Genomic DNA, 26,955 nt, shown 5'->3' on the forward strand with positions numbered 1-26,955 from the left:
TATTACCTGAAAAGAGGAGGATAGTATTTTATTTCAAAATAATTCCTTAATTTATAATAATCACAGTTTCAGTTTTATTATCAAAAAATTATAAAATTATCTGATATAATTATCTTGGAAAGAAAGGATTTGAATTTTTTTAAAAAAGTGCATATGTGTTACATAGTCATTCAACTTTTTTGAGGGGGGGGGGGGTATTTTCAAAACCATTCACAAGACAACTGAAAACATAAGTCACTTGGGGAGTATGTACTCATAGATACTCCTCAATTTTAGTGTAAAAGTATAGCTATTTCAAAAATATCTATGTATCTAAACTAGCAATAAATGTAATTTTCAAATGTGCAGCGACTTCTTTGTATTGAAAGAAAATACAAAATAATAATATATAGTATTTTCTTTTTCACTGAGTGATCGTTTCAGAATGAGATGTTATTTACATTCTTTCATTTTTTGGTCATTTCAAAAGAAAGTGCACGATTTATTTTCTTGCTATTTTTGCCAACTGAACATTAGAAAAATTATAAGAATAGCATTAATAATTGATAATGCACTAGATGCATGTTAAACAGAGAGCTTAGCAAATATGTGATTTGCTTTATAACTGTTTGTTTCGATTCGTTGCATGGAAATGGGGTGGAGAGAACTTAGCTGCACATACTGTAGATAACATACATTATTATAAACATCTTGATTTGTTTTCTGTACATCAAACCATATAAATGCAGAAGCTGTAAACATTCTGTAAAGGGATTTATAAATAAACAAGACTTAATTTATAAGAAACAGTGAACTTTGTAAGAAATACCTTTGCAATTATTTTATGAAATAATTCTTACATGAAAGTAATTATCTTCAATCAAGATTTTTCTGAACAAAAAACTGAATGGTCAATCTAACCATAATTAGGCAATATTACAAAAAAAAAAAAAAAAGATCAGACTTTTTTTTAGGTTAATATAAGATTTATGTGTAATAACTGAAAGTGACCATTTTCCATATACAGCAATGGTGTTTTTTCCATCAGATAAAAACATTTTATCATTTTATTTTACCATTAATACCAAAGTATAATTATATTATAAAAGGACTAGAAATATAAAAATATATTGTATGTGTTTAGCTCTATTTAAATTTATAGCAACACAGTATATGCTGTAGGGAACTCTCATGTTTTGTGCTGCTTAGCAATGTGCTATTAATATAAGTTAATCCAGTTAAAGGTTCTCCTGAGTGTGAAGGATTATCACGTCTGTTAATACAGATAACTGATGGGCAGCACTTCTTATCCATGTTTCTCCAACTCTATCGTATGCTTCACATCCTCATTTATGTCAAAGTCGGTAGGGATGTTAAAATGTGACGTGTGACCTTAAAATGCACTACAGGTTAGAAATATTTAAGTTGCAATTTTTCACTTATTACAATAAGAAGTGAAATAAGGAAGAGAGACATTGTTTATTATAATGCAAAAATGCTAACCTTTAAAAGGCTTATCCACCAAGTAACAACTAAAAATCTCAGATGAATAAAGTCATGAAACAGTTCAAATAAAGTGTCTTGGCCACTGGAAATAACTTGAAACCCCCACTTGGGTTGTCAAAAATCAAGTGGGGTTTTCACAATCAGTAATATTAATTAAGTCAAAAGTTTGTCCTTTGAAGAAATGGATAAGGGTTGCAAGCTTAATATATAGCTTAAAAATGATTAATTTAGCACTCTGTCTATCTTTTCAGATGCACATATATAGAGGATGGGAACAGTTTTTATCATTTGTTATGTCATAGAAAGTAGTGATATAAAAAATCTTATCCATCTCAGTAATACAGAAGTAGTCAGAGACTGTATGAGAGAAGCAGTATCAGATTGTATACCCAAGGTCAGGAGGATAAAACAAGTGGGAATTAACTGGATGAGTCAAGATATAAAGCAAGAGTTGCAAAAAAAGAAAAAGAAAACACTGTGGAAGGGATATAAAGAAAAAGGCTATCAGAATACTCATGAGTAGTACAAAGTGCAAGCAAGAATGGCGACTAGTTTTGGTAAGAAAGGCCAAAGTAAAGAGTTTTTTATTTGTTATGTACAAGTAAAAAATGACTAAGGTAGAATGACTACACAATGCTCATGGTAGGAAGGTGACAGAGGCAAAAGAAATAGCTGAGTTGCTGAGTGATCATTTTGCAAAGGTGTATCATCCCAGTGGAGATTTTGAAGTTGCTAATGTGACAGAGATGAATATGAAAATTGAGGTAAATGAAGCAGAGATGTTCAGCATATTGAAAAATATGGATGTGAACACAGCAGTAGGACTGGATGGCTTGTCAGCCCGTGTACTGCATGAATGTGCAAGAGAATTGGCATTGCCTCTCATGAAGTTGTTCAATTTAAATCCCATCTCTGGCAGGGTTCTAGGGAAGTGGAAAGAGGGTAAGATAGTACCATTATATAAAACTAGTTCCAAGACAGAGGTAGCAAACTACAGACCAATTAACATATCAGGAGTGGTTGTTAAAGTATTGGAAAAGTCGGTTAAAGGTAAAATTCGATATTGGGTAGACAAGGATGTCATACTTTATAGTAAACAGAATGGCTATGTAAAATTTAGGTCCTGTCTTAGTAATTTATTCATATTTTATAATAAAGTAATAGCAGAATTGGATAAAAGAAATGGCTATACTTCTGCTGCTGGACTTTGCAAAGGCATTTGACAGAAATCTATTACAAAAAGTTGGAACAAATGGGTATGGATATGAAACTAGTAGCATAGATAGGGGAATGGCTGACAGACAGACACCAGAAAGTAGTATATGGTGGAGCGGAATCTACGAGAATGAGGATGACTAGTGAAGTATCTCAGGATATTGGCATTACCGAGACAAAGAAGAAAAAACATGTGAGATCTTACTACATTACTGCCTGAAAATAACATAGGAAAAGAAAGTGATAGCATTCAACAGCACAACTTATTTGTGCCTATACCCAAGGTCAGGAGGATAAACCAAGTGGGAATTAATTGGATGAGTCAAGATGCAAAAAAAAGAAGCTGATCAAAGCTGCAAAAAAAAGAAGAAAACACTGTGGAAGAGATATAAAGAAAAAGGCTATCAGAATACTTATGAGTAGTACAAAGTGCAAGCAATGGTGACTAGTTTTGGTAAAAAAAGGCCAAAGTAAAGAGGTTTTTTTTTTTTTTTTGTTATGTACAAGTAAAAAATGACTAGGGTAGAATGAACTTCCTACAGAAGGTTCTTCTAAGGCATCAGTGGAGGAATTTTTTTGAGTTATTAGAACAGGCAGCTGACATAGAGAAAATGGGAAAAAGTGGTCGTTGTTGGAGAGTTGAACAGCAGAGTAGGAAATGAATCCCACCAGGCACACCATTTTGGGAAAAGTTAGAGAAAAGGACAAAACTAATAATAATAATGGTAAGTATTTACTGGACTTCTACTAAGGACATGATCCAGTCATTACTACCACCATGTTTCAACATAAAGATGTGCACAAGTTCACATGGAGAGAAGACACAAAACATAAGAAAAGCCCCACTGACTACATCATTGTTGATAGTGATATCATCATGCTGATTCAGGATACAAGAATGTACAGAAGAGAAATTGGAAGTGACCATTACTTACTACTAAGCAGGATAAAAATGGATATCACATTGAAAATAATATGTAAGAAAGTTTTAAAAAGAACTAAAGTTGAGCAACTTTTACAGGTAAATTGTAGGCTCAACTATACAAATGTTATTAAAGAAGAAAATGAAATAAATTGAAAACAATAACCAAACCTTGGAGTCTCAATGGCAAATTCTGAAGACATTGATTCAGCTAGGGAGATATGTAGTGAAATTGTTTACAAAGATAGAAAAATAAGAACACCAGAGCAGACACAAGAAGTTAACGAAGCAATCCTGGAAAAGAAAGCACACCAAATGTTCCTAGTAAATAAGTCAGCAGATGTCCTAAAATAATACAGAGAAAAATGTAAGAGAGCTAAACAAAAGTCATGGGAAGATTGGTAAGAGCATAGAAAATAAATATCAGGAAGGTGGCAAAATGTTCAGAAGGCTATTGAAGAAGCTTAGAAATGCATGAAAGATACTGTAAAAAAAATCAAAGATGATAAAGGTGACTTGAAAACTGAAGATAAGGATATCCTAAATGTCTGGAGTCATTACTTTGAAATACTGTTAAATGAACCAAGCAGTGATAGAACTGTACTAGAAATTTTTCAAGAGGAATGCAAAGAGGATAACATATCAATACTTGAAGTAGAAAAGCCATCAAAAAATTGAAAGGTGGAAAGGCAGCTGGAATAGATGATATTCGACCAGAAATGCTTAAGTATGGAGGTATAAAAGTTTTGCAGTGACTACACTGCATAATTCAGAGGGCCTGGTCAGAAGGTCAAATTCCCGATTATTGGAGTAGAGCTCTCATAGTCCTGTCCTGTCAGGTGTCTTCTCCCTCCAGGAGATTGACTACCATGTGTCTCCACCATGACCTATTCTGCACCTCTCTGCTGCATTCCTCATATGGGAGATAGGTCCAGTCTTCTTTTTTTTTCATCCACTCCAGTCTTTGTCTTCCTCTCCTTCTCTTTCCCTCAACAGTTCCTTCGAGAAGTGTCCTTTGTAGGCAGTTATGTCTCAGAATATGTTCAAAATAGCTGACTTTTCTCTTTTTAATTTCTTTCATCAGGCTCCTGTTTATGTCTACCATCTCTATTACCTCTCCATTTGTCTTTCCATGATATCCTCATAATTCTTCGCAGCATTCACATTTCAAAGGCCTCCAGTTTTTTCACACTCAGATTGGAGAGTGTCCATGTCTCTACTCCGTATAATAATGTGGACCATATGTAGCATTTGGAGATTCTTGTAGTCTTGTTTTCAGATTTAATTCTCTAGATGTCTGTAGATTTTTCATACTGTTGAAAGCTGACCTTGCAATTTCAATTCTTTTTCTAATTTCATCTTCTCTCCTGTCATTCTCTATGATCAAGTGTCCAAGGTATATGTATGTTTGCACCTGTTCTAATTTATTTACTTCTATATTGATGCATATTTTTGGTATTTCCTTTTCTCTTGAAATTATCATGATTTTTGTCTTTTTAAAGTTGAAACCGAGGTCATACTGTTCGCTGTACTTGAATGTTTCCTCTATAAAAGTATCGAGTCATATTTGTTTTCCGCTCATCTGCATATCTTAGGTTATTAATATTTTTGCCCCCTACAGTGATTCCTTTGAGGTTACTAATTTTATTAAATATTTCTTCTGTGTACAGGTTAAAGAGAATTGGAGAAAAGACATAGCCTTGTCTCACACCTTTCTGAAATGGGAATTCTTTGAGGTCTCTCTATTTATTCTCAAATATGCAGTCTGTTCCCAGTAAAGATTAGTTATTAGCCTAATGTCTTTTCCATTCATGCCTATTTTTGAAAGGATTTCAATTCATTGTTCATGTTGAACATTGTCAAATGCCTTTTTGTAATCTATGAAGCAGAGGTACACATCTTTTTATGATGGTTCTGACGTTGGAAATACCTTCTCTTGTACCTACACTTTCCTTGAAGCCACTTTGTGTATCATTTATTTCTATGTTTATTTTTCTTTTATTTCTTTCAAGAATAACATATAGGAGAACTTTTGATACTTGACTGATGAGGCTAATTATCCTGAACTCTTCACATCTTGCAGCTTCTGTTTTTTTGGGAATTGGAATGAAAATTGAGTGATTAACATCTTTGGGTAGAAATCCAGTCTAGTATATTTTATTGCATAATTTTGTTAGAAATTTCAGTCCCCCTTCGTCAAGAGCCCTCAACCATTCCGCCAAGATATTATCTATTCCTGCAGCTTTATGTGGTTTTAGTTTTCTGACAGCATTTTCAACTTCACAGAGTAAAATGGGTGGTCCTTCTAACTAGTCTGTTCAGGAATATTATTTCTTTGTTCGTATAATTTCTTCGTGTATTCAATCCTTCTTTCCATGATTTCTTTTTTAGAATTATCCATTAGAATATGGTCTCTTGAGTCTCTAATGACACTTGCACGATTTACTGTAGTTGTCCTGCTTGTCATTCCTCTGATTTTTTTCATATATTTCTCTGCTTCTGTGTTTTCTATCAAGGTTTTCTATATCTATACATTTATTCTTAATCCATTCCTCTTTGGCTTTCCTGCATTCTTTTTTTATTTCTTTATTAATGCGTTTATATTCAGGTTTGTTCTTTAACTTTTTTTTCTTTGTTCCATCAACGTTAGTATTTTTTCATTTATCCAAGGTTTATTCCTTTTCCTTTTTAATTGTGGTTGTTGTTTTTTTGGCTGCTTCGTTGATGCTATTCTTGAATGTTTTCCAGTTCATGTTAATTTCATCAACTGGTGTTCTATTTTCTGTGTGAGTTGTGGTGTCAGACTTGTTAAGGGATTTTGTGAATTCTTTTATAAAGCAGTCTTTAACTTCTTGGTTGTTAAGTGAGTTTGAATTATAGGTTTCTCTTATGAATGGTTGGCTTGGTATCTTAAGTTCTATTTTGATTTTTGCAATCACTGGCTTGTGATCCGATCCTATGTCTGCTCCAGTATATGTTTTTATTTGTGTTATTGCATTTTGGAATCTTTTGCTTATTATCATAAGCATATTAGGTAGTTTTGTTTCCTTTGCATATCTTAGTGTGTCTGTTTGTGTGTTTTTGGTGTTTTAATTATTAATTTGATAAAATACGATAGAAGTGAGTATGGCTCCCGTAAGAAGGAAAAAGGCGGGTAGTAATAATGGTTTGCCATCTTTATTCAATAACTATAATATAAAGGAGATTAACCATACTCCAACCACACTTCGCAAAGCATACATTTCGCAGTTAGTGTACTAACTGCGAAATGTATGCTTTGCGGAGTGTGGTTGGAGTATGGTTAGATGATAATAAAGGAGTGAATGTGTGTAGAAAATGTAAGGAAAATGAGGAATTAAAGTGTATTTCAAGTCGTGAGTATGATATTTTTGTCAAACTTCAGAATGAAGAAAATAGTGATATGACAAGAAATGGCGAGGTTGTACCAGAGAACTGTGAGGGTGTGAATGTAGAAAGTGTGAATGATGGTATTAATACAGAGCAAATTAATGGTTTAACAGAAAATAAAAAAGATGAGATAGATGCAATGAGTGAGATCGCATTGTTGAGCGGAGCGATACAAAGAGCAAAGCGGCAGCTAGAGCGTATGAACAAAAGTCTACTGAGTGTACCAGCCAATAATAAAAAGTATGATAGGAAAAATAAGAGTATGATTGTGAATGTAAACAAAATGAAGGAGCGAGTGCTGTATGGAGATTTGTTAGTAGAGGATTTGACAAAATCGTACCAACCTGGTGCGACCATCAAGGATGTAACTGAGTCTATTAGAGAGCAAAAGGAAAGAGTGAAAGAAATGATTGTTGTGGCAGGTATGGATGATTTGAAAGGAGATAAAATGGAAATGATAGAGGACCTGAATGAATTGTTTGAGGTAACAAAAGAAAAGAGTGAGAGAGTTAGGATGATTAGTCTTTTGCCGCGGTATGACAGTGAAGAGTTTAAAAGGCCATAATTGCAAATGACTTTATGCGTGGGTTATGTATGACGAGTGGTGTGGAATTTGTGGACGTATGGAGTGAGTTCGATGGGCGAAAGGATCTATATAAGATGGATGGCTTGCATTTGAATGGATTTGGTGTAAGGAGACTTGAAAAAGTATTGTTGAATGAAGTGGATGTGCAGAATCAGGGAAACTAGATTTATTAAGGGGGGGGGGTAGATATGCAGACCTCAGGGAGGCAGCTGAGTATATGAATGAGTATAATATGCCTGAGTGAATAAGGACAACAAATCAGAATGGGATAGTTAGTATAAGGCACCAAGGTAGGGATGGGGCTAATGGGGGTTTGAAATTCATGTACACTAATGCTAGAAATATTAGGAACAAGAAGGAAGAATTTCTGGCCATGGTTTGCATTTCCAGACAACAGGTTATTGGCATTAGTGAAACATGGCTGACTGTAGATGATATAGCTAGTGGGATTGAATGTGATGGGTATAGTGTGTTCAGGAATGACAGAGAGAATAAAATGTGGGGGGAGGAGTATTGTTGATGATAGCTGATGAGCTGCTGCCAAGGAGAATAGAAGTTGAATTGTAGGATAGAGAAAAGAGCACATTTGAGACCATTTGGTGTGAGATTGTGGCTAGCAGGACAAAATATACAATTGGGTGCTGCTATAGACCAGGTGATGGAATAGATGGTGGAGATATTATGCATAAACAAATTGATGAAATGGGTGGAAGGAGGGTAATTATTATGAGAGATTTCAACTATGGTCGCATTGATTGAAGTAAGGAGAGGCATCTGAGGATTTGGATGTAACAAATATGACCACATTGCCACCAATTGGTGAGAGTGATCACAGGGTCTTGACTTGGGAGGTGGCTAAAGGTGTGGAATTTACAATTAAGACAGGGTACATGTGGAATTATTGGGCTGGTGAGTATGACAAGCTTAGGAGTTTGATTGGTTCAGTGCCATGGCATGTACAACTACAAGGGCTAGAAGTTGATAGTGCATGGGAGGCAGTTAAGAAGTGTTTGCATGAAGCAATGGCTGACTGTATACCTAAAGTCCGAATAATAAATCAAGTAGGAGTTAAATGGATGAATAACACCATTAAGCTTGAGCTGCAAAAAAAGAAACAACTATGGAGGGAATTTAAGGAGAAATGTGACCAGCAGGCACATGAACGGTATAAAGCACAGGCCAGAAGGATAACGAGTGTGGTAAGAAAAGCAAAAAAGGATTACAAAAGAACATTGGCCATGCAGGCTAAAGAGAATCCTAAACAGTTTTTTCAATATGTTGCAAGTAAAAGAAAAAATATATATGGCAGAATGATTTTAAAGAATGCCGATGGTAGGGAGGTAACTGAATCAGTTGATATAGTTGAATTACTGAGTGAGCACTTTGCAAGAATATATCATCCAGGTGGTGACATTGCAGAAATGAATGAACCAATACATTATACAGGAATTATGGTGAATGAAATGGAGGTGAGTAGTCTATTGCATAACCTCAATGTCAATACATCTGTGGGATTGGATGGTATACCAGCTCGTGTCGTACGTGAAGCGGCTAAAGAATTGTCAGTACCCTTGACCATTTTGTTTAATTTGCGTCTCAGGTCTGGGTTAGTACTGAGGGGGTGGAAAGAGGGGAAAATAGTTCCACTGCATAAAGGAGGTTCCAAGACTGCTGTTGTAAATTACAGACCAATTAGCATATCAGGAATCGTTGTCAAGGTCTTGGAGAAACTAGTCAAGAGAAGAATACAGGATTGGATAGATGAAAATGGGATACTGTATGGGGGACAAACATGGTTTTGTGAAGGGCAGATCATGCCTCAGTAACTTGCTCACGTTTTATAACGCAGTGACGGCTGAACTGGATAAGGGTAATGGGTTTACGGTGATTCTACTGGACCTTGCCAAGGCCTTTGACAGGATACTACATGGAACTCCAATCAGTAAACTGAAGCAGATGGGGATGGATATAGGGTTGGTGAGATGGATAGGAGGGTGGTTGATGGAGAGATACCAGAGAGTGGTTTATTCAGGAGTTGAATCCAAAAGACGGCTTGTGACTAGTGTTGTGCCGTAGGCTCTGTTCTTGGACCACTACTTTTCGATTTGTTCATCAATGATATAGGAAAGGATCTGAGAGGAAGTGTTCACTTGTTTGCTGATGATGGAAAGTTGGGTAGAGCAATTGTGAGTGCACAGGATGTCAAAATTTTACAGGATGATTTGGAAAGTTTGGAGGACTGGGCTAGGAAAAATGGATGTCAATTTAATGTGGCAAAGTGTAAGGGTATGCATTTTGGGGTGAAAAGAATAGAGCAGTATATCGCATTGGTGGAACCGTACTCCATGAGATTGATGAGGCCAGGGATTTGGGAGTGTTGGTGGATAGGGAATTGAAGTTTAGCGGGCACATTGCAAAAGTGGCTAAATCAGCTCATCAAATCACTTGGATTCTGAAAAATACTTTAACAAGCAGAGACAAACAAGTTATTGTTCCTCTGTATCGAGCCTTGATAAGACCCCATCTAGACTACTGTGCCCAGATATGGGTGCCAGGGTTTCTTCTTCATGGGGAGGAGGTAGAGAGGATCCAGAGACGAGTGACCAAGATGATAGCAGGTCTGTGGAATGAACCTTATGAGAACAGGTTGAAGATTTGTGGGTTGCAAAAATCGGTCGATAGGCAGAAAAGGGGTGATATGATTGAGACATTCAAATTACTGAAGGGTTTCTATAAGATTAATCCAGGTGATATTTTTGAGAATAGGACTGGTGGTGGGAGGACTAGGGGTCATACATGGAAGCTGGGCAAGAATGTGGTTAGCAAGGGTGTTAGAGCTAGGTTTTTTACTTGGAGAGTGGTGAATGAGTGGAATAAGCTGCCAGAGTCTGTTGTGGGTGCTACGACCGTGAATGAGTTCAAGGCAAGGTATAATAGATACTGTGTGAATGTTGAATAGTTGTTCTTGACATGATGTTAGGGCCTCCCTCGATGAGTCTGTCAACTCCTTGGAGTTGCCCGGAATAATAATAATAATAATAATTATATAGTCAATTTGGTTTCTATAAATGTCCCCAGGGCTTTTCCATGTGTATATATCTTCTGGGAGGATATTTAAATAGTGTGTTGGCAATTATCAGGTCATTGGTTTCACAGAATTGAATTAATCTTTCACCTCTTTCATTTCTGATTCCAAGCCCTTGGTTTCCGCATGCAAAATGAGATTTCTTCTGAGCCAACTTTTACATTTAGGTCACCCATCATTATAATAATATCATCTGACTTAACACTAGAGATTGCAGTTTGGATGTCTTCATAAAATTGATTTTATGAAGTGATTTTTTTCCTTCTTATTATGCCTGTATCTGTCCACCTCACTTCACTGATATCTGCAATATCAGCCTTCGTCACTTCTAATTCCTGGAGTAGGTTGTCTAATTTGCCTGCCTCATAGAGTGTTCTGACGTTCCATGTTACTATTTCCAAGAGATTGCTCCTGGTTTTCAGACAAGGGACATCTGAGAATATCCTCCCAAGAGGGTTTGGGATATTATCTTCATACACTACCTTAGTAGTTCTTGTCTTACGATTCCCAGTTTCAAGCTCTTCTTCCCTGTAGCTATAAGAGCTGATGGTTGCAAAGGTCTCAGCATTAGTCACTTAGTTAAGTCTGCCAGCCGAGGCAGTTTACCGGGGTGTGGCCACTGGTGTGCACTACCAACTTCTTGGAGCCATAAATGAGAGTTATGTGGGGACCAGAGCCCAACATCCTGACTCTGAGATCAGCGGCTGACATCGATACCAAGGTGCTACCTCTCCATACACCTCTCATAGTACCCATCTGTAAAAAAGGGAATAAACTTGAATGTGAGAATTACAGAAGAATTTCTCTACTAAGTGTCCCAGGTGAGATTTATGCAAGCATGCTTGAAAAGAGGTTGAGAAAGAAAAACTTGAAGAACAAGCTGGGTTCAGGACAAATAGAGATTGTCAAGATCAGATTTTCAATTTAAGACAAATAATTGAGAAATCATTGGAACATGATGAGGTTTATGATGATGTACTTGTAGATCTGGAAAAGGTATACAACAAGGTTCCCAGAGAAAAGCTTTTCAAAATAATACAATTATATGGGGTGAATGGAACATTATACAGAGCAATCCATAGTCTCTATTTATAGTTGTCCATCAGAAGTTAGAATTGAGGGATATACAAGAGGATGGTTTTTATATAAAATCATGAGTAAGACAAGGATGCACATTACCTCTACTCTTATTCGTCATCTATATGGATCACATTATGAATGAAAGTGTTATCAGGCCTGATATTAGAATTGGAGTTGTCAAACTTAGCGCTTTGCTTTATGCAGATGATGTTGCTCCTAAACACATCTAGTTCAAGTCCCCAGGATTCTCTAACTATATTGAAAAACAGCTGTAACAAATTCGGCATGAAAATCAGCAATAAAAAAGACGATTCTGCAATTCTTGCCATCAGTTCACTCCCATAATTTTTCTCAAAATTCTCATATCTGTGGTCTCTAGTCTTTGATAAAGTACTTTATTTCTAATCACTCTCATATCCATAAGTTAAAACTGGTTTGAACAGTGTCTTTATAATGTTTTCAGCCCAACCATTTTGGGTTGAAAACATTATAAAGCTTTAGAGTAGTCTAAGAAAACATTACCAGAGGGAGTCTGAATTCTTTATATTTTTCTATGATCTGTCTAAGGCAAAGGATCTGATCTCTGGTGCCCCTACCTTTCCTAAAACCTGCTTGTTCTTTGGGCATCTCTGCCTCAACTTTGGCCTCAATCCTATTTAGCATGATCTTTAATAAAATTTTGCTTGCATGAGATATCAAACTAATAGTTCTATAATTCTTGCATGCCTTCGTATCACCTTTCTTGTGTAGTGGTGTGAAAACTGACTTCTTCCAGTCTCTAGGCCATGATCCTGTCTCCCATATCCTTGTAATCCATCTATGAAACACTCTTATCCCTCCATCCCCTGTGGCCTTAATTAACTCTGCTGGGATTTCATCTGCACCTGGGGCCTTATTGCTGTTGAGCTGCTTAACTGCTCTTTCAACTTCATGCTTAAGTGGAGGGGTTTCAAATCAAAATCCAAAGTGTGAGTGACCAAAATGGTAAGTGGAATGCTTCCACTTTGGCCGGCCTGGTTGGCCGAGTCCGCTGTCCAGCCAAAAGGCTGCGGGTTCGAATCCCACCGTTGGCATGAATGTTTGTGATTGTCTCTGAAAATACTAGTGGTGATGGTGGGTGGTAGATGGCGTTGGTGTAGATGATGATGGTAGTTGTGGTTCATTGTAGTTGGTGGAGACAGAGAGTTGTAGAGCATGTGCCCTCCCTCGATGAGTCTTTGAACTCCCTGGAGGTGTTACATAATAATAAAAATCATCATCATCATAACACTAATTACGGGTATAGACCATATTTGTCTGTTCCAGTCTCAATATCCATCCAATATCCTTTTTTGAGGTCTACCCTGCCTTCCCTTTCCAATCCCAAACAAATACTAAAATACTATATTTTAGTATTTGTTTAGGATGTCGGGTATTGGCCATTCGGTTTACATGTTCAATCCATTTTTGTTTATAGTTGTTTAGTTTTTCTTCTATTAATTTTGCTTTTAGTTCTTTTAAAATGTTTTCATTCCTTTTTTGATCTAATAATGTGTATTTTTCAGTTCTTCTCATGAATCTCATTTCACTTGTTTTTATTCTTTGTTTATCTTGTTTGTTTATTGCCCAAATTTCACTGCCATATAATAATGTGGGCACTGCTAAGGTATTGTATATTTTCAAGCGTGTTTCTTTTTGTACTATATTTGGATTGAGTGTTCTATTTATCAGGCCTATAATCTGTAAAAATTTTGAAGTTTTTGATTTTATGTCTTTTTCTCCTTCATATGATATTTTACATCCAAGATAACTAAAAGTATTTATCTGTTCTATTATTTTATTATTAATAACTATTTTCTTCTAACTGGAGTTGTCCACAAAATGCCATTGTTTTAGTTTTATTTATGGAAATTTTCATTCCAAACTGTTCTACTATAATGTTTAAATTATATATTGCTCTTTGTAAATTGTCTTCCTTATCTGATATTATTACCTGATCATCTGCAAATAATAGCGTATTTATTTTGTTATTCCGGGAAATTTCTATACCTTGATTGTTTAAGGCGTTCCACTGTGTTAATATATCATTAATGTATACATGATACATCCCTGTCTTACTCCTTGGTTTATAGATTGTTTTTCAGACAACTTTTCATTTATTTTTATTTTATAATCTTTATATATATTCAATATTGTATGTAGTAAAATATTAGGTATATTTATTCTTTGTAATATATCAAACACACATTTGTATAACTTGAGTCTCAGCTCAGGAATGATACCACAGGAATGTATGATAGTTCCATTGCACAAGGATGGTGCATAAACCGATGTGTCTAACTACTGACCTATTAGTATTTCTTGTGTGGTAGTGAAGATTTTAGAGAAGTTGGTAAGAACTCGGATACAGAAATGAGTAGACAAGCATTCTATACTCTGCAGGATATTTTATGATATATTGCTCATATTTTATAACAATGTTACGGCCGAGTTGGATAAAGGGAATGGATACACTATGATAATGTTAGATTTTTCTAAAGCATTTGATAAGATACCACACGATGGGCTGTTGTTAAACTGGAGAATATGGGATTGAAACATAATCTACTGACTTGGATCAGGGGATGGTTGACAGACAGATATCAAAAAAGTGGTATATAGTAGGTGTGAATCTGTCAGATTTCAAGGTAACCAGTGGTGTACCTCAGGGTTCAGTCCTTGGACCATTATTGTTCAATCTATACATTAATGACATCAAGCAGGGTCTATCATCAGATTTGGAATTGTTTGCTGATGATGCGAAGATAGGCAGGGCAATCAGGGATGTTACTGATATTCAGTAATTACAAAATGATTTGAATAGACTGGAAATCTGGGCAAACGAAAATGGCTATCAGTTTAATGTTAGTAAGTGTAAAGTTATGCACTTTGGCATGATTAGAGTTCCAGCGGCATATTATATTAGTGGGGTTATGCTACAAGAAACTGAAGAGGCAAGGGATCTTGGTGTATTGGTGGATAAAGTTCAAAGGTCACATAGCAAAAGTTGCAAATACAACTCAGAGGATAATTGCTATGTTGAAGCGAACCTTGACATGTAAGGATAAGGAAGTCATTTTGCCTCTTTATAAGGCTTTGATAAAACCACACTGGGATTACTGTGCACAGATTTGGTCTCCTGGGTTCTAAGGGGATAAAGAAGCTGTGGAAAGGGTGCAAAGAAGAGTTACAAAGATTATATCCGGATTATGGGATTTAGATTATGAGGACAGATTGTGAGTATGTGGACTGCAGACTCTGGTTAACAGGAGAAAGGGGGGGGGGATATGATAGAGGTCTATAAACTTTTGAATGAGTGTTATAGCATTTCAACAGATGAAATTTTACGTCATATGGAAGGTGGGGAGAAAGAGAGAACACGGGGGCATCCATGGAAGTTAAATTTATATTTGCAGTCAAGAAAGGGGTAAGAGCTAGGTTTTTCTCCCAGAGAGCAGTGAATGAGTGGAATAATTTGCCCTTATGGGTAGTGAGTGCATCTAGTGTGAAGGAATTCAAGGGTAGGTATGATAGCTAGGTTGGGTAATTTATAGTCTCCCTCGATGAGTCCTTGACTTCCTGGAGGTCTCAGATAATAATAATATTTTCTTTTTACTTTGTCAAATGCTTTTTCGTAATCTATAAACAAAAGATGAGTTTCCAAATTAAATTCTATTCTTTTTTTCTATAAATAGTTTTAAACAGAAAGCTGCATCTATTGTAGAGTGTCCTTTTCTAAATCCATTTTGACATTCTAATAATATTTTTTCACTGTATATTTTTAGTTTTTCATTAAGTATTCTGCTATCTATTTTGTAGCATGTATTCAATAAACTAATACCTCTATAGTTAGCAGGTTTTGTTTTATCCTCTTTTTTAAATATAGTTATTACTATGTTTGTATTCCATTCTATTGGTATTTGTCCATTTGTATATATTTTATTTAAAAATTTTAGTAATCTTTGATGAAAATTTTTTCCAGCAAATTTATGCAGTTTGGAGTTTATCCCATCTTCTCCTGCTGATTTGCCATTTTTTATTTTATTTAGGTTGTCCTTTAATTCTTTCATTGTTATCAATATCATTTAAGGTATTTTGTAAGTTTCTGGTGTAATTATTTTTGATACCAGTATTATCCGTCCAAAGATCTGCAAAGTAATCCAAAAATTATTTTACATCTATTTCACAATTTATATTTGCAGTTTCTTTTATATCTGCATTCATGTGTTTTAGTATTTTGTACACACTGGGTCTTATTTTGTATATGTAATTTTCTAGATATGATACAAATTTTTCCCAGCTTTCCCTGTCTCTTTCTGGTTTCTCTTTTGGCTATTGCTAGTCTTTTTTTATATTCAATTTCATCTTCTTGTTTTTTGATCTTTTAAAAGCCAGCTTTTTATTTTCAATTATTGTTTTTATTTCATTGTGCCATATATGTAATTTTTTATTTTTATGATATTTTTTGTGGTTCCTAGACTTTTATATGTTGCTGATGCAATAATTTCTTTTATATTATTTTATTCTTTCTCAATGTCTTCATTTTCTTGTATTTTTTCTAAGTAATTTCTTATACTTGAATCATTTAGTAGTCTTACTTTGTAATTAGATTTTGTGTCTCTGGTTTATTTTTTTGTATTTTTTGTAGCCAGTGTGGTGGAAATCTTAGTTTTGCCTGCACTAAATAGTGATCTGTGTCAATTCATGCACGGGGGGGGGGGAAATGGTAAAAAAATCAATCGACTTTGTAGTTTATAATAACGTTAAAATAATGAATTCTTTCTGATATACATAAATATACTTGGGCAGTAAAAGGATAGAAATCAATATTAGATTACTTTATCTTAAATGAAAAGACATCAAAGTTCTCTTTAAACGTTAGAGTTCACAGAAGATATGAAATAAGTAGTGACCACTTTCTTGTTAAAATAAAATTAAGATTACCACCTAAATGGCCACAAATAACAAGAACAGAAAGAAAATTTAAAACATTTGTTTATAAAATTAGATTATTAAATGACTCAAATATACAATGGCTATATGAACAAAGAATTAACCAATATTTAGATAAAATAAAACAAAATGAAGAAATGGAAATAGAATGGCTTAATGTAAATATGATATTAAAACGAAAACTTAGGAAAGACCAAAAAATTCAATAAAAAGAAAAACTGATGATATGGGATAACACAATCAAAGAAATAATCAAAATGAAAAAATAAGCATATCATAAATGGTTAAGTAGTAAGAGATTAGAAAATGAAATAGAATGTAAAAGATTAAGAGCCATAGCTAAAAGAGAAGTCAGAAAAAAGACAGAGAATCATGGAACAAATTTGTTTCTAATTTAGAGCATGATTTATATTAAAAAAAGGACCTAATGTATATGAGATTTTGAAACATTTAAATACAGATACTAAATAAAGCATAAAATTAAAGATCAAATTGAAATTAGGAGAATTTCTAAATTTCTATACAGATAAATATTTTAAAAAAGATAACTGGCAAACATTTAATGAAAATGAAAAAACTAAAGAATTAGAAATCAGTCTGAAAGAAACAAGAAATGGAAAATCAACTGGAAAAGATAAGTTAGGTTCAGAATTATATAAATATGCAGGAATAAGGTTAAAAGAAAGACTCTTATTATTTTTAATAAAATCTATTCAACAAGTAACCCACCAATAGAATGGAAAAAAGCAATTGTGATTCCTATCTTTAAAAAGATAGAGATGATCCTAAAAATTATAGAGGTATGAGTATTCTAAATTCCTGTTACAAAATATATAGTAGAATTTTAAATAACAAACTAATAAAATATTCTGAAAGCTTTATTTTAGAAGTACAAAATGGATTTACAAAAGGACGATCATGCATACACCCGGCTTTTTGCCTAAAATTAATAATAGAGAAAAGAGAATACAGTTTAGAAACACATATTACATTACTGACTTTGAAAAAGCATTTGATAAAGTTAAAAGAAGTATTTTATTTAATATTATTATTATCTGACCTCCAGGAAGTCAAGGACTCATCATGGGAGGCTATAAATCACCCAAACTAGCTGCCATACCTTCCCTTAAATTCATTCACAGCAGATGCACTCACTACTGCTAAGGGCAAATTATTCCACTCACTCACTGCTCTCTGGGAGAAAAACCTAGCCCTTACCCCTTTCTTGACTGCAAATAAGTTTATCTTCCACGGATGCTCCCATGTTCTCTCCCCCACCTTCCATACAATGAAAAATTTCATCAGTTGATATCCTATAACAGGGGTGTTCAACCCGTCAATCGCGATCGACTGGTCGATCTTTTGTGTATTCCTCCTTACTTACAAATTTAATTAAAACTGTAAACATATATTTTATTTTATTTTTTCATTATATTTATATTATAAATATATAAATAAATATAATATAAATATATTTATGTTTATATTATTTTCATTATATTTTATTTATCATTATTTTGTAAAAAGAAAACCAGGACATCCTCTTAAACGATTCAACGATGACTTCTAAGGCTGGAACAGGCCATGCTAGGCCTAAATCCTTGACACACAAGGTGATGATGATGATTATTTTGTATTATTTTTAATATGCTTTAATTGTATTGCTATTGTTTATTTATTTTTTGTTAAAATTGTCACATCAGTAATTTTCATATAAGTCCGGGTAAATGAATTAATTTGGATCAGTGGAAGTCAAACAGTGAGCTGAGTGAATACGATTATAAGCAAAGTGTCTTGCTTATAATCGTATTCATTTAAGCTAAATGTCTTGGGATATTTAGCTTAAATGTTAAATATCCCAAAGCACATTACATCGATTTTTTACTTAGGTTAAGTCCCAAGCGAATATTGTAAAAAAATAAACTTTGTTTGTCTCGGTATAGTTTGCATTAGATGTTTTTGTAAATAACTCTTTGAAGCTAAGTGTATATACTGCTTTAATAAGAATATGTTAGAGTGTTAAAAAAAAGGCAATTTTTTTGTCACCGAAGTTGTACATGGCGGCATTAGAAAGACTGTTATTGAAACTTGCATGTATGAGAAAGGCTTGCAGGCTCTAAGTGTAAGCATCTCCAAAGTCAGTCAGAAAGAGTTCAAACAACTTTCTGATGGCCAGCAACTTACAATCAAAAGAAAGCGCAGGAGAACAAAAGGCGTGCTGAACTTGAAACTTAAGATGAAAGACTCATACCGATTCTTTGGAGGTTGAAACTTCATGCGAGGTCTCAGAGGAGGCCTAATAAAAAGGGACTGAAGCAAATAGAAGGGGTCCCGGTTCCAGAATTGCTATCAGAGAGGAGGTGCCCGATCCAGAGTCGCCGTCAGAGAGACTGCCCGGATCCATGTTGCTTGAGAGAGGAGTTTCCCGCTTCCAGAAAGGAGCTTCTCAGTTCGAGACATCACTAGAGAGAGAGACTACTTCTAGGCCGCAGACAAGGTTTCGTTGCCGAAAGGAAGAGTTCCAATTGCCAGAGAAAAGTTTCCAGGCCAGGTTAATGTCAGACATTCACCAGTATGTTGCGTTTTCATTACAATTTGATAAATCAAACGACTTCACTAATGTTGCTCAGTTAATGGTATTTATTCGCATGGTATTTCAAGATTATTAAGTAAAGAAGAACTTTTAAAAATTATACCATTATTGGGAAGGACTAGAGGAGAAGGCATTTGATGAATTTGTGAAACAACACAAACTTCCGCTTTTTAAACTTGTGTCTATTACTACTGATGGTGCTCCTGCAATGATAGGTAATAAATCAGGCTTCATTTCATTATGTAAAAACGATGACAAATATCCAGATTTTTTAATGTACCACTGTATTACTCACCAACAAGTACTGTGTAGTAAAAGATTAAACACACAAAAGATGTTTTGGATATTACATTTAAAATTGTAAATTCTGTTCGAGGAAAAGCCCTGCAATGGCAGTTATTTAAATTACAGGCAGATGATGATAGAGAACTTCTGTTGTACAATAATGTTCGCCAGCTCAGCAGAAGTCAATTTTTAGAAAGATTTCTTGTATTAATTAACGATATAAAAATTTTTCTTGATATAAAAGGAGATATTTATCCACAATTGAGTGATAAAAGATGGTTGTTACGCTTATCATTTTTAGTAGATTTCTGTACGAAATTAAGTCATTTAAATTTAGAGTTACAAGGTAGAGATAAAAATTTAATTGACATGTTAAGTTCAATAAAAATTTTCCAACAATACTTACTTTTATTAAAAAAAAATATAAATGACTGCAAATTTAGACATCTCCCATATTTATTAAAATTTTTTAAACAAAATCAAGATATGCTTAGCTATGATTTAAAAGAATTTATTCGTGAAATAAAATTAGTTGAGGAAGAAATAAATTCAAGATTTAAAGATTTTAATAAAAGTGAAATGATTGTATCTTTTATCAATAATCCATTTCAAGAAAACTTGAACATCACAGAAATTTCAAATAAAATTAGTGGGCTGTTTGATATAAACCAAGCTGAAGTTGAGATAATAAACCTTCAGAATAATTTACATTTAAAATCAATAAACAATGAAGTCATTTGGAAGTATGCACATAAAAAATTCCCAATATTAACTGATGTTGTGCGAAAAATTCTGTCGTCTTTCAGATCGACATACTTGTCAGAATCCGCTTTTTCAAATATGACTGTCATAAAAAATCAATTAAGAAACCAAATTACAAATGATCATTTGGATGATCGTCTGCGATTGGCCACTTCTTCATATCAACTTGAATATGAAGATATTGCACGGTCCAAACAATGCCAAATTTCATATTAACTTTTTTTTTTTTTTAAATCAACCAGCATTTCCTGTAACTTGTGTGTTTGTAATCAATCTGTTGTTTTTTCTAACTTTGGTTTTCCAAAATAGAGAAATAAATATTTTATTCCAATATATTTGTTTTTTTTTTGTTGTATTAAAATAATTAAAAATGATAAATAAATTTTTAAATACCTAAATAAAGTTTTTAGTTGTGTATTTTTTTTTAGTTGTTTATTTGTGCATAATCAGATATCAGGTTGGGGGAACATGATCTATATAAGAGAGTAGATCGCCGAATAACTTATAGGAGAGTAGATCGTCGAATAACTTTTTACAGAAAAGTAGCTCGCGTAGTAAAAAAGGTTGAACACTACCGTCCTATAACAATCATTCAAAAGTTTATAGACCTCAATCATATCACCCCTCTTTCTCCTGTTAACCAGAGTCTGCAATACACATACTCACAATCTGTCCTCATAATGTAAATCCCATAATCCAGATATAATCTTTGTACCTCTTCTTTGCACCCTTTCACAGCTTCTTTATCCTCTTGGAACCTGGGAGACCAAATCTGCACACAATAATCCAGCCAAAGCCTTATAAAGAGGCAAAATGACTTCCTTATCCTTACATGTCAAGGTTCACTTCAACATTGCAATTATCCTCTGAGTTGTATTTGCAACTTTTGCTATATGACCTTTGAACTTTAAATTCTTATCCACCAATATGCCAAGATCCCTTTCCTCTTCAGTTTCTTATAGCATAACCCAGCTAATCTAATATGCCACTGGAATTCTAATTACATCAAAGTGCATAGCTTTATACTTACTAACATTAAATTGATAGCCATTTTCGTTTGAACAAATTTCCAGTCTATTCAAATCATTTTGTAATTGCTGAATATCAGTAGCATCCTGATTGCTCTGCCTATCTTTGCATCATTGGCAAACAATTGCACATCTGATGTTAGATCCTTCCTGATGTCATTAATGTATATTATTATTATTTTATTATTATTCGTGACACCTCCAAGGAGTCCGAAGACTCATCGCAGGAGGACACCTACAACTGTCTCAACTACTACACCGAACCTCTACTACGAATCATCTCCATCAACACCATCTACCGCTCACCTCCACCACTACCACAACTAGTATTTTTTGTCTGTAAATTGCGTGTGTTCTGAAGGACCGATTTGTCTGTGGTCCAAAGACTGAACTCTGAGGTGCACCACTGGTCACCTTAAATCTGGCAGATTCACACCTACTGTATACCATTTTTTGATATCTGCCTGTCAATCATCCCCTGATCCAAGTCAAGAGTTTATATTCCAATCCCAATCAAATGGCCTTAGAAAATTTGAATATTATCATAGTGTATCCATTCCCTTTATCCAATTCAGCTGTAACACTGTTATAAAATATGAGCAAATTGCTAAAACATGACCTTCCTTTAGTAAACCCATGCTGTTCCTTGCAGAGTATAGCATGTTTGTCTACTCATTTCTGTATGTGAGCTCTTACCAACTTCTTTAAAATCTTCACTACCACACCAGAGATAGTGATAGGTCAATAGTTAGACATCACTTTTTGTACCACCTTTGTACAATGGAACTATCATACATTCCTTCCATTCCTTGGTATCATTCCTGAGCTGAGATTCAAGTTATACAAGCATGTGAAAGCCAATTCAGCTGAACATTCCTTTAGCAAATGGCTGATATTCCATCTGTCCCTATAGACAAATTCTTATCCAGGTTATGCAACAGCGATTCAACCTCATTTTCATGAATCTCTAACTCTTCGTTAATGTAGTAGTAGCACTGTGCACCATGTTATATACACCTGGTTGATATATCTTAGCAAAGTGAGCTCATTAACTGAACAATCTCATTAGCTTCTGACACTCAAGTACCATCTGCATTCAATAAAGTTATTCTTCCACATTCATTCTTTCTTTTACTTGTGGCATAATGATAAAATTCTTTTGGATTGCCTTTAGCTTGCATATTTCTTTTCATACTCCGATTTAGCTTTCCTCACAATACTCGTTACTTTTTATTGCCTGAGCTTTATATATTTCATAACTCTTCTCACTCTTATTCTCACGATATTCTTTCCACATAATCCTCTTCTTGTGGATTTCTTGCTTTAATAAGGTTGGACATCTTTTCACTCCCAACTCATTTATTCTTTGAACACTAGAAATACATTCAGATACCGCCTCATTTAAGCACTTTTTCAAAGATTTCCATGCATTGCTAACATTTTTCCCATTCAGTAACTGATACCATGGGACCAAAGATAATATTCTCCTAAGTTGATCATAATTTACAGCTTTGTAGTTTACCATGTAACCTGTTTTAATTGGAGCATCAATACAATTAGATACTTCCCAAGAAAGTAGAGCATGATCACTGTCATCAATTGGTGGTAAAATAGCCATATTCTTGACAGAGACCCCTTCTGACGCTGTGAGCAAATCCAGCACTCTTTGACCTCGAGCTCCTTCTTTCACATGCTGCTTGAGAAAGTTGTCTCGCATCAATTCAATAAATTCCTCTTCTTCCTTATCATGAATGAGATTTCTCTTCTACCCAATCAATGTTTGGAAAATTAAAGTCACCCATAATGATCATTTGTTTGGTACCCATAAGGCTAAATTGGTGATGCATTTCTTCATCCCCTGCAACTGAGCCTCCATGTCTGTAGCAATTTTTCTAGAATTTTCTCTTTTCCCTCCCTAGACATACTTAAAAGGTCTGAATCTAAATAATATTTACCCCCCCCCTCCCAAGCCACATACATAATCATGTTCAAAGACAATTAAAATTTTATTACGTTTGCATACCATAGCTAAACTTTCACACACATTTTTCTCATTCCTCCCTTGATGATCTAGTTTCCCTGACTCTTTGCATTAGCTCTCATACCAAGAAGTAATTTCTCCAGGCTTCTGATGCCAAATGACTTCAAGTGCAGACATCCTTCTTATAGAAGTCTTTTCTGTCATCAAACACACCCCACACATCTAAAAATTCACATCCATATCTTCTACAGCCTGTGTGTGAAATCATTTGCTATCATCGCCCTTCTATTTAACTCAGTACTGTCATATCTGGGTAGTAATCCAACAATTTTTACTCTCTCACATTTCTTTCTTGCTTCTTCCAACAAACCTTTCATATCTTTTATCGTACTATATTTGTCACTACTTAAATTATTTGTACCTACAATAACTACCAACTCCTTTCTTTTTTTTTTTTTTTTTTGGTTTTCAATACATTTGTCATATTTTTAATTTTCGCTCCTGGGAAACTAGAAGTGGTGATTCTCTCCGCAAGCACAAATATTAAAATTGAGTCACCATACCATATGACCACTTTTTTCTTAGATTTTAACTGACTTACCCTTGTTATTAATATTTTGACTACCAAGTTCAATACTTTCCTGACTGTTCTTGTTCTTATCCTGTCTAAGTTTAGTCAAACATTCTTCCACCTTTTCCAATTCCCTGGCATTTTCTAATAATTTCTTTTAAATGAGATATTTCTAATGTCAACTTGTCCTCAGATAAATTATCATCATCACTGCAGCAATACTTTTGTTCATCAGGACAAACGCTCTCTTTAGTAGCAACAATTTGAGCTTTAGACACTGTCTTGTTATGCTGAGTTTTCAGCGCCATTTTTAAGAGTAGTAAAAACTAATATTTCTACAATTATATTATAAAATGCTATAGTACAATAATTACACTAAAAAACTACAATAAAACACTAAAACTACACAATTAAATCCAAGAAAACACTTAATAAACTTCAGGAGCTCTCCAACTCATGTGTTTTCACCTGATAGCCTCCATATCAGAATATACTAAAAGAAAGACAAATACCAACTAATATTCAAAAAGCTTTATCATAAGTATATATGAAAATAATCAAATACAAAGATTAAATTATGAACTTTCATATCTGAGAGAGATAAATCAATGAGTCCAACAGGGATATCTCCTTTCAGCAACTCTTTTTAATATTTATCTAAATGAAATAATAATAAAATGGGATAAAAATTTCCATCAAGGTATTAAACTTTCTCCTACTGTGAACTCTCCTTTTTGCTGATGACCAAATAATAATTACAAATTCTGAAGATAACTTACAGAAAGATATTTTAAATTTAAATGAAATAGCCAAAGATTATGGAATGATATTATCAACAGAAAATTAAAAAACAATGGCCTTTAAAGAACAAGATCCAATAAGAACTAAAATAGTAATAGATAAGATTTTAGAACAGGTGAATTGTGTAACTACCTAGGATGTATGACTACATATGTAAATGAAAAAGATATAAACCTAAAAATTGTTAAATATTTAAAAATAACAGTGTAATTAACTCTATATTTAAATCTAACTTAGTTCAAAAACAAACCAGACTAAAAGTATACAATACATTAGCCCTACCAGTCCTATTATATGAAAGTGAAATCTGGTCAATAAAACAAAAAGACAAACGAAGAAATATTAACCGCTGAAATGAAGTTTATGAGAAAAACTGCAAAATAGACTATTCGATCACAAAAGAAATGAGGAAATTGTGAAAGAATTCAACCAGGAATCAGTAATAGAAAAAATTTAAAAATATAAACACAAATGGATGGAACACATTGAAAGAATGAAAACAAAAAGATTACCAAAACAAAACAAGCCTGAAATTACAAACCATTAGGAAAAAGAAAGACAGGATCCTCTAAAGAGAATCAAACAATGACTTCTAAGGCTGAAACAGACCACTCTAGGTCTAAATCTTTGAAAAGCATGATGACCTATCATTCACACAATACCTTTATACTTATCTAGACCTCCCACGATGAGTCTCTGAATTCCATGTACAGAAAAATAATTTGTAAGATATGTGATTAACGTGGATAGGAGGGATTGAGTAACAAACAATTATTCGATGCACTATGAGTAAACATTATGAAAATAACTATGTTAATTAAATGATATATTTTAATTTATTTATATGTAGTTAATCATTTATTAAATCATCATATCTAATACCAAACTTACTTGAAAGCCTACGTTTCTTACGATAGCTCTGAACAAATGCTCGTGGAGAATTTGGCAATGAAGCAGCTGCTGAGGGTGACTCTTCAGGATTAAATTCTGGTAGTTCAGCAAAGCGTGCTTCAAAGTCTACTTCTTCTAATACCCTAAATATTATTAGATATAAATGCATAAAACTAAGACAAATGTATGCATTACTATTGGAATTTGTCTAATTTATTTATTCATTTAATGCAATAATTTAACTTACATTATAATCATGAAGAAAATGCATGTTACTTCACTGTTATGTAACAATCTCTCTCTCTCTCTCTCTCTCTCTTTCCACACACACACACACACAGGTTTTCAAAAGCTAAAGATGAACTACATTTTTACCTGTATATGAAAAGATTTTTATGACTACAGCCAAATGTGGACTTAAATTTATTGCCATCATCATCATAAACCATGGGCTCATTGCCAGTTGGAGTCCAATACCTCCTTCACTATCTTCTTCCACCTTTTTTTTGTCCAGTGCACAGTTTCTGTAGATCCAATTCCAGACCAGTCCTTTAAGTCGTCTATCTATTCTCTGCTGTTTATACAATCCATAATACCAAACATGAATGTCTTTATCTTCTGGTCCTCACTCATTCTGAAGATGTGTCTAAATAATTGCAGCTTCCATTGTATAATCTTCTGCATTAGATTCTCCTTTGGTTGTATCTTCCGACAGAGCTCTTCATTTGTGATTTTCTGTACCATTCCTATTCTTAGAATAATCCTGTCACAAATTCTTTCAAATGCCAAAATTCTTTTTCTTGATTCCTTATTTATTACCCATGTTTCAGATCCATACAGTAGTACACCACTGAAGATGCATGTGTTAAGTTCTGAATGAAACTGAAATTTAACACATTTTATGTTTCCTTCAGACTTAACATGCATTAATGTTTCCGGGGCCAATATTGATATATCAGATGAATAAAGCTGAATGCAATTTATCAGCAACACTAATAATTTGAGAAAATACTTATCTGTATATAGTGTTGTAAATAATTAATGTAGATTTTCTAATGTTTAAGCTATATTAACTTTGTGTAAATTCTTGTGTATTGCTGGGAGAAAGATAATCTGATTAGATACTGATGGCCAGAAGCTAAACACGTGTGCCAAGTACACCAACCTCACCAAGAAAGATGTGCACGCAGGTTTCTCCTCCCCCCCCCCGTAAAGCTTGCTAGGGGAGAGAGTGGCGCTAAGTGCTGGGAGAAGTAAGGTGTCGTGGGCAATGGGAGAGAGAATGATGACG

At 34.1% G+C, this 26,955-nt stretch overlaps 1 protein-coding gene across 1 annotated transcript in view; it reads right to left on the bottom strand.

Moving 5' to 3' along the window:
- The window catches only part of LOC150093981 (protein capicua homolog), a 315,184-nt gene that overhangs the window by 47,090 nt on the left and 241,139 nt on the right, over positions 1–26,955 (bottom strand). The window contains exon 16 of the mRNA XM_090412927.1: positions 25,665–25,807. Coding sequence (XP_090269053.1) covers positions 25,665–25,807 — 143 coding nt within the window. The remainder of the gene's footprint in view (positions 1–25,664; positions 25,808–26,955) is intronic.

The sequence above is a fragment of the Typopeltis vanoorti genome, chromosome 23, assembly GCF_054136105.1.
Source record: "Typopeltis vanoorti isolate ZY-2024b chromosome 23, IOZ_Tvanoo_1.0, whole genome shotgun sequence".
NCBI classification, from domain to species: Eukaryota; Metazoa; Arthropoda; class Arachnida; order Uropygi; family Thelyphonidae; genus Typopeltis; species Typopeltis vanoorti.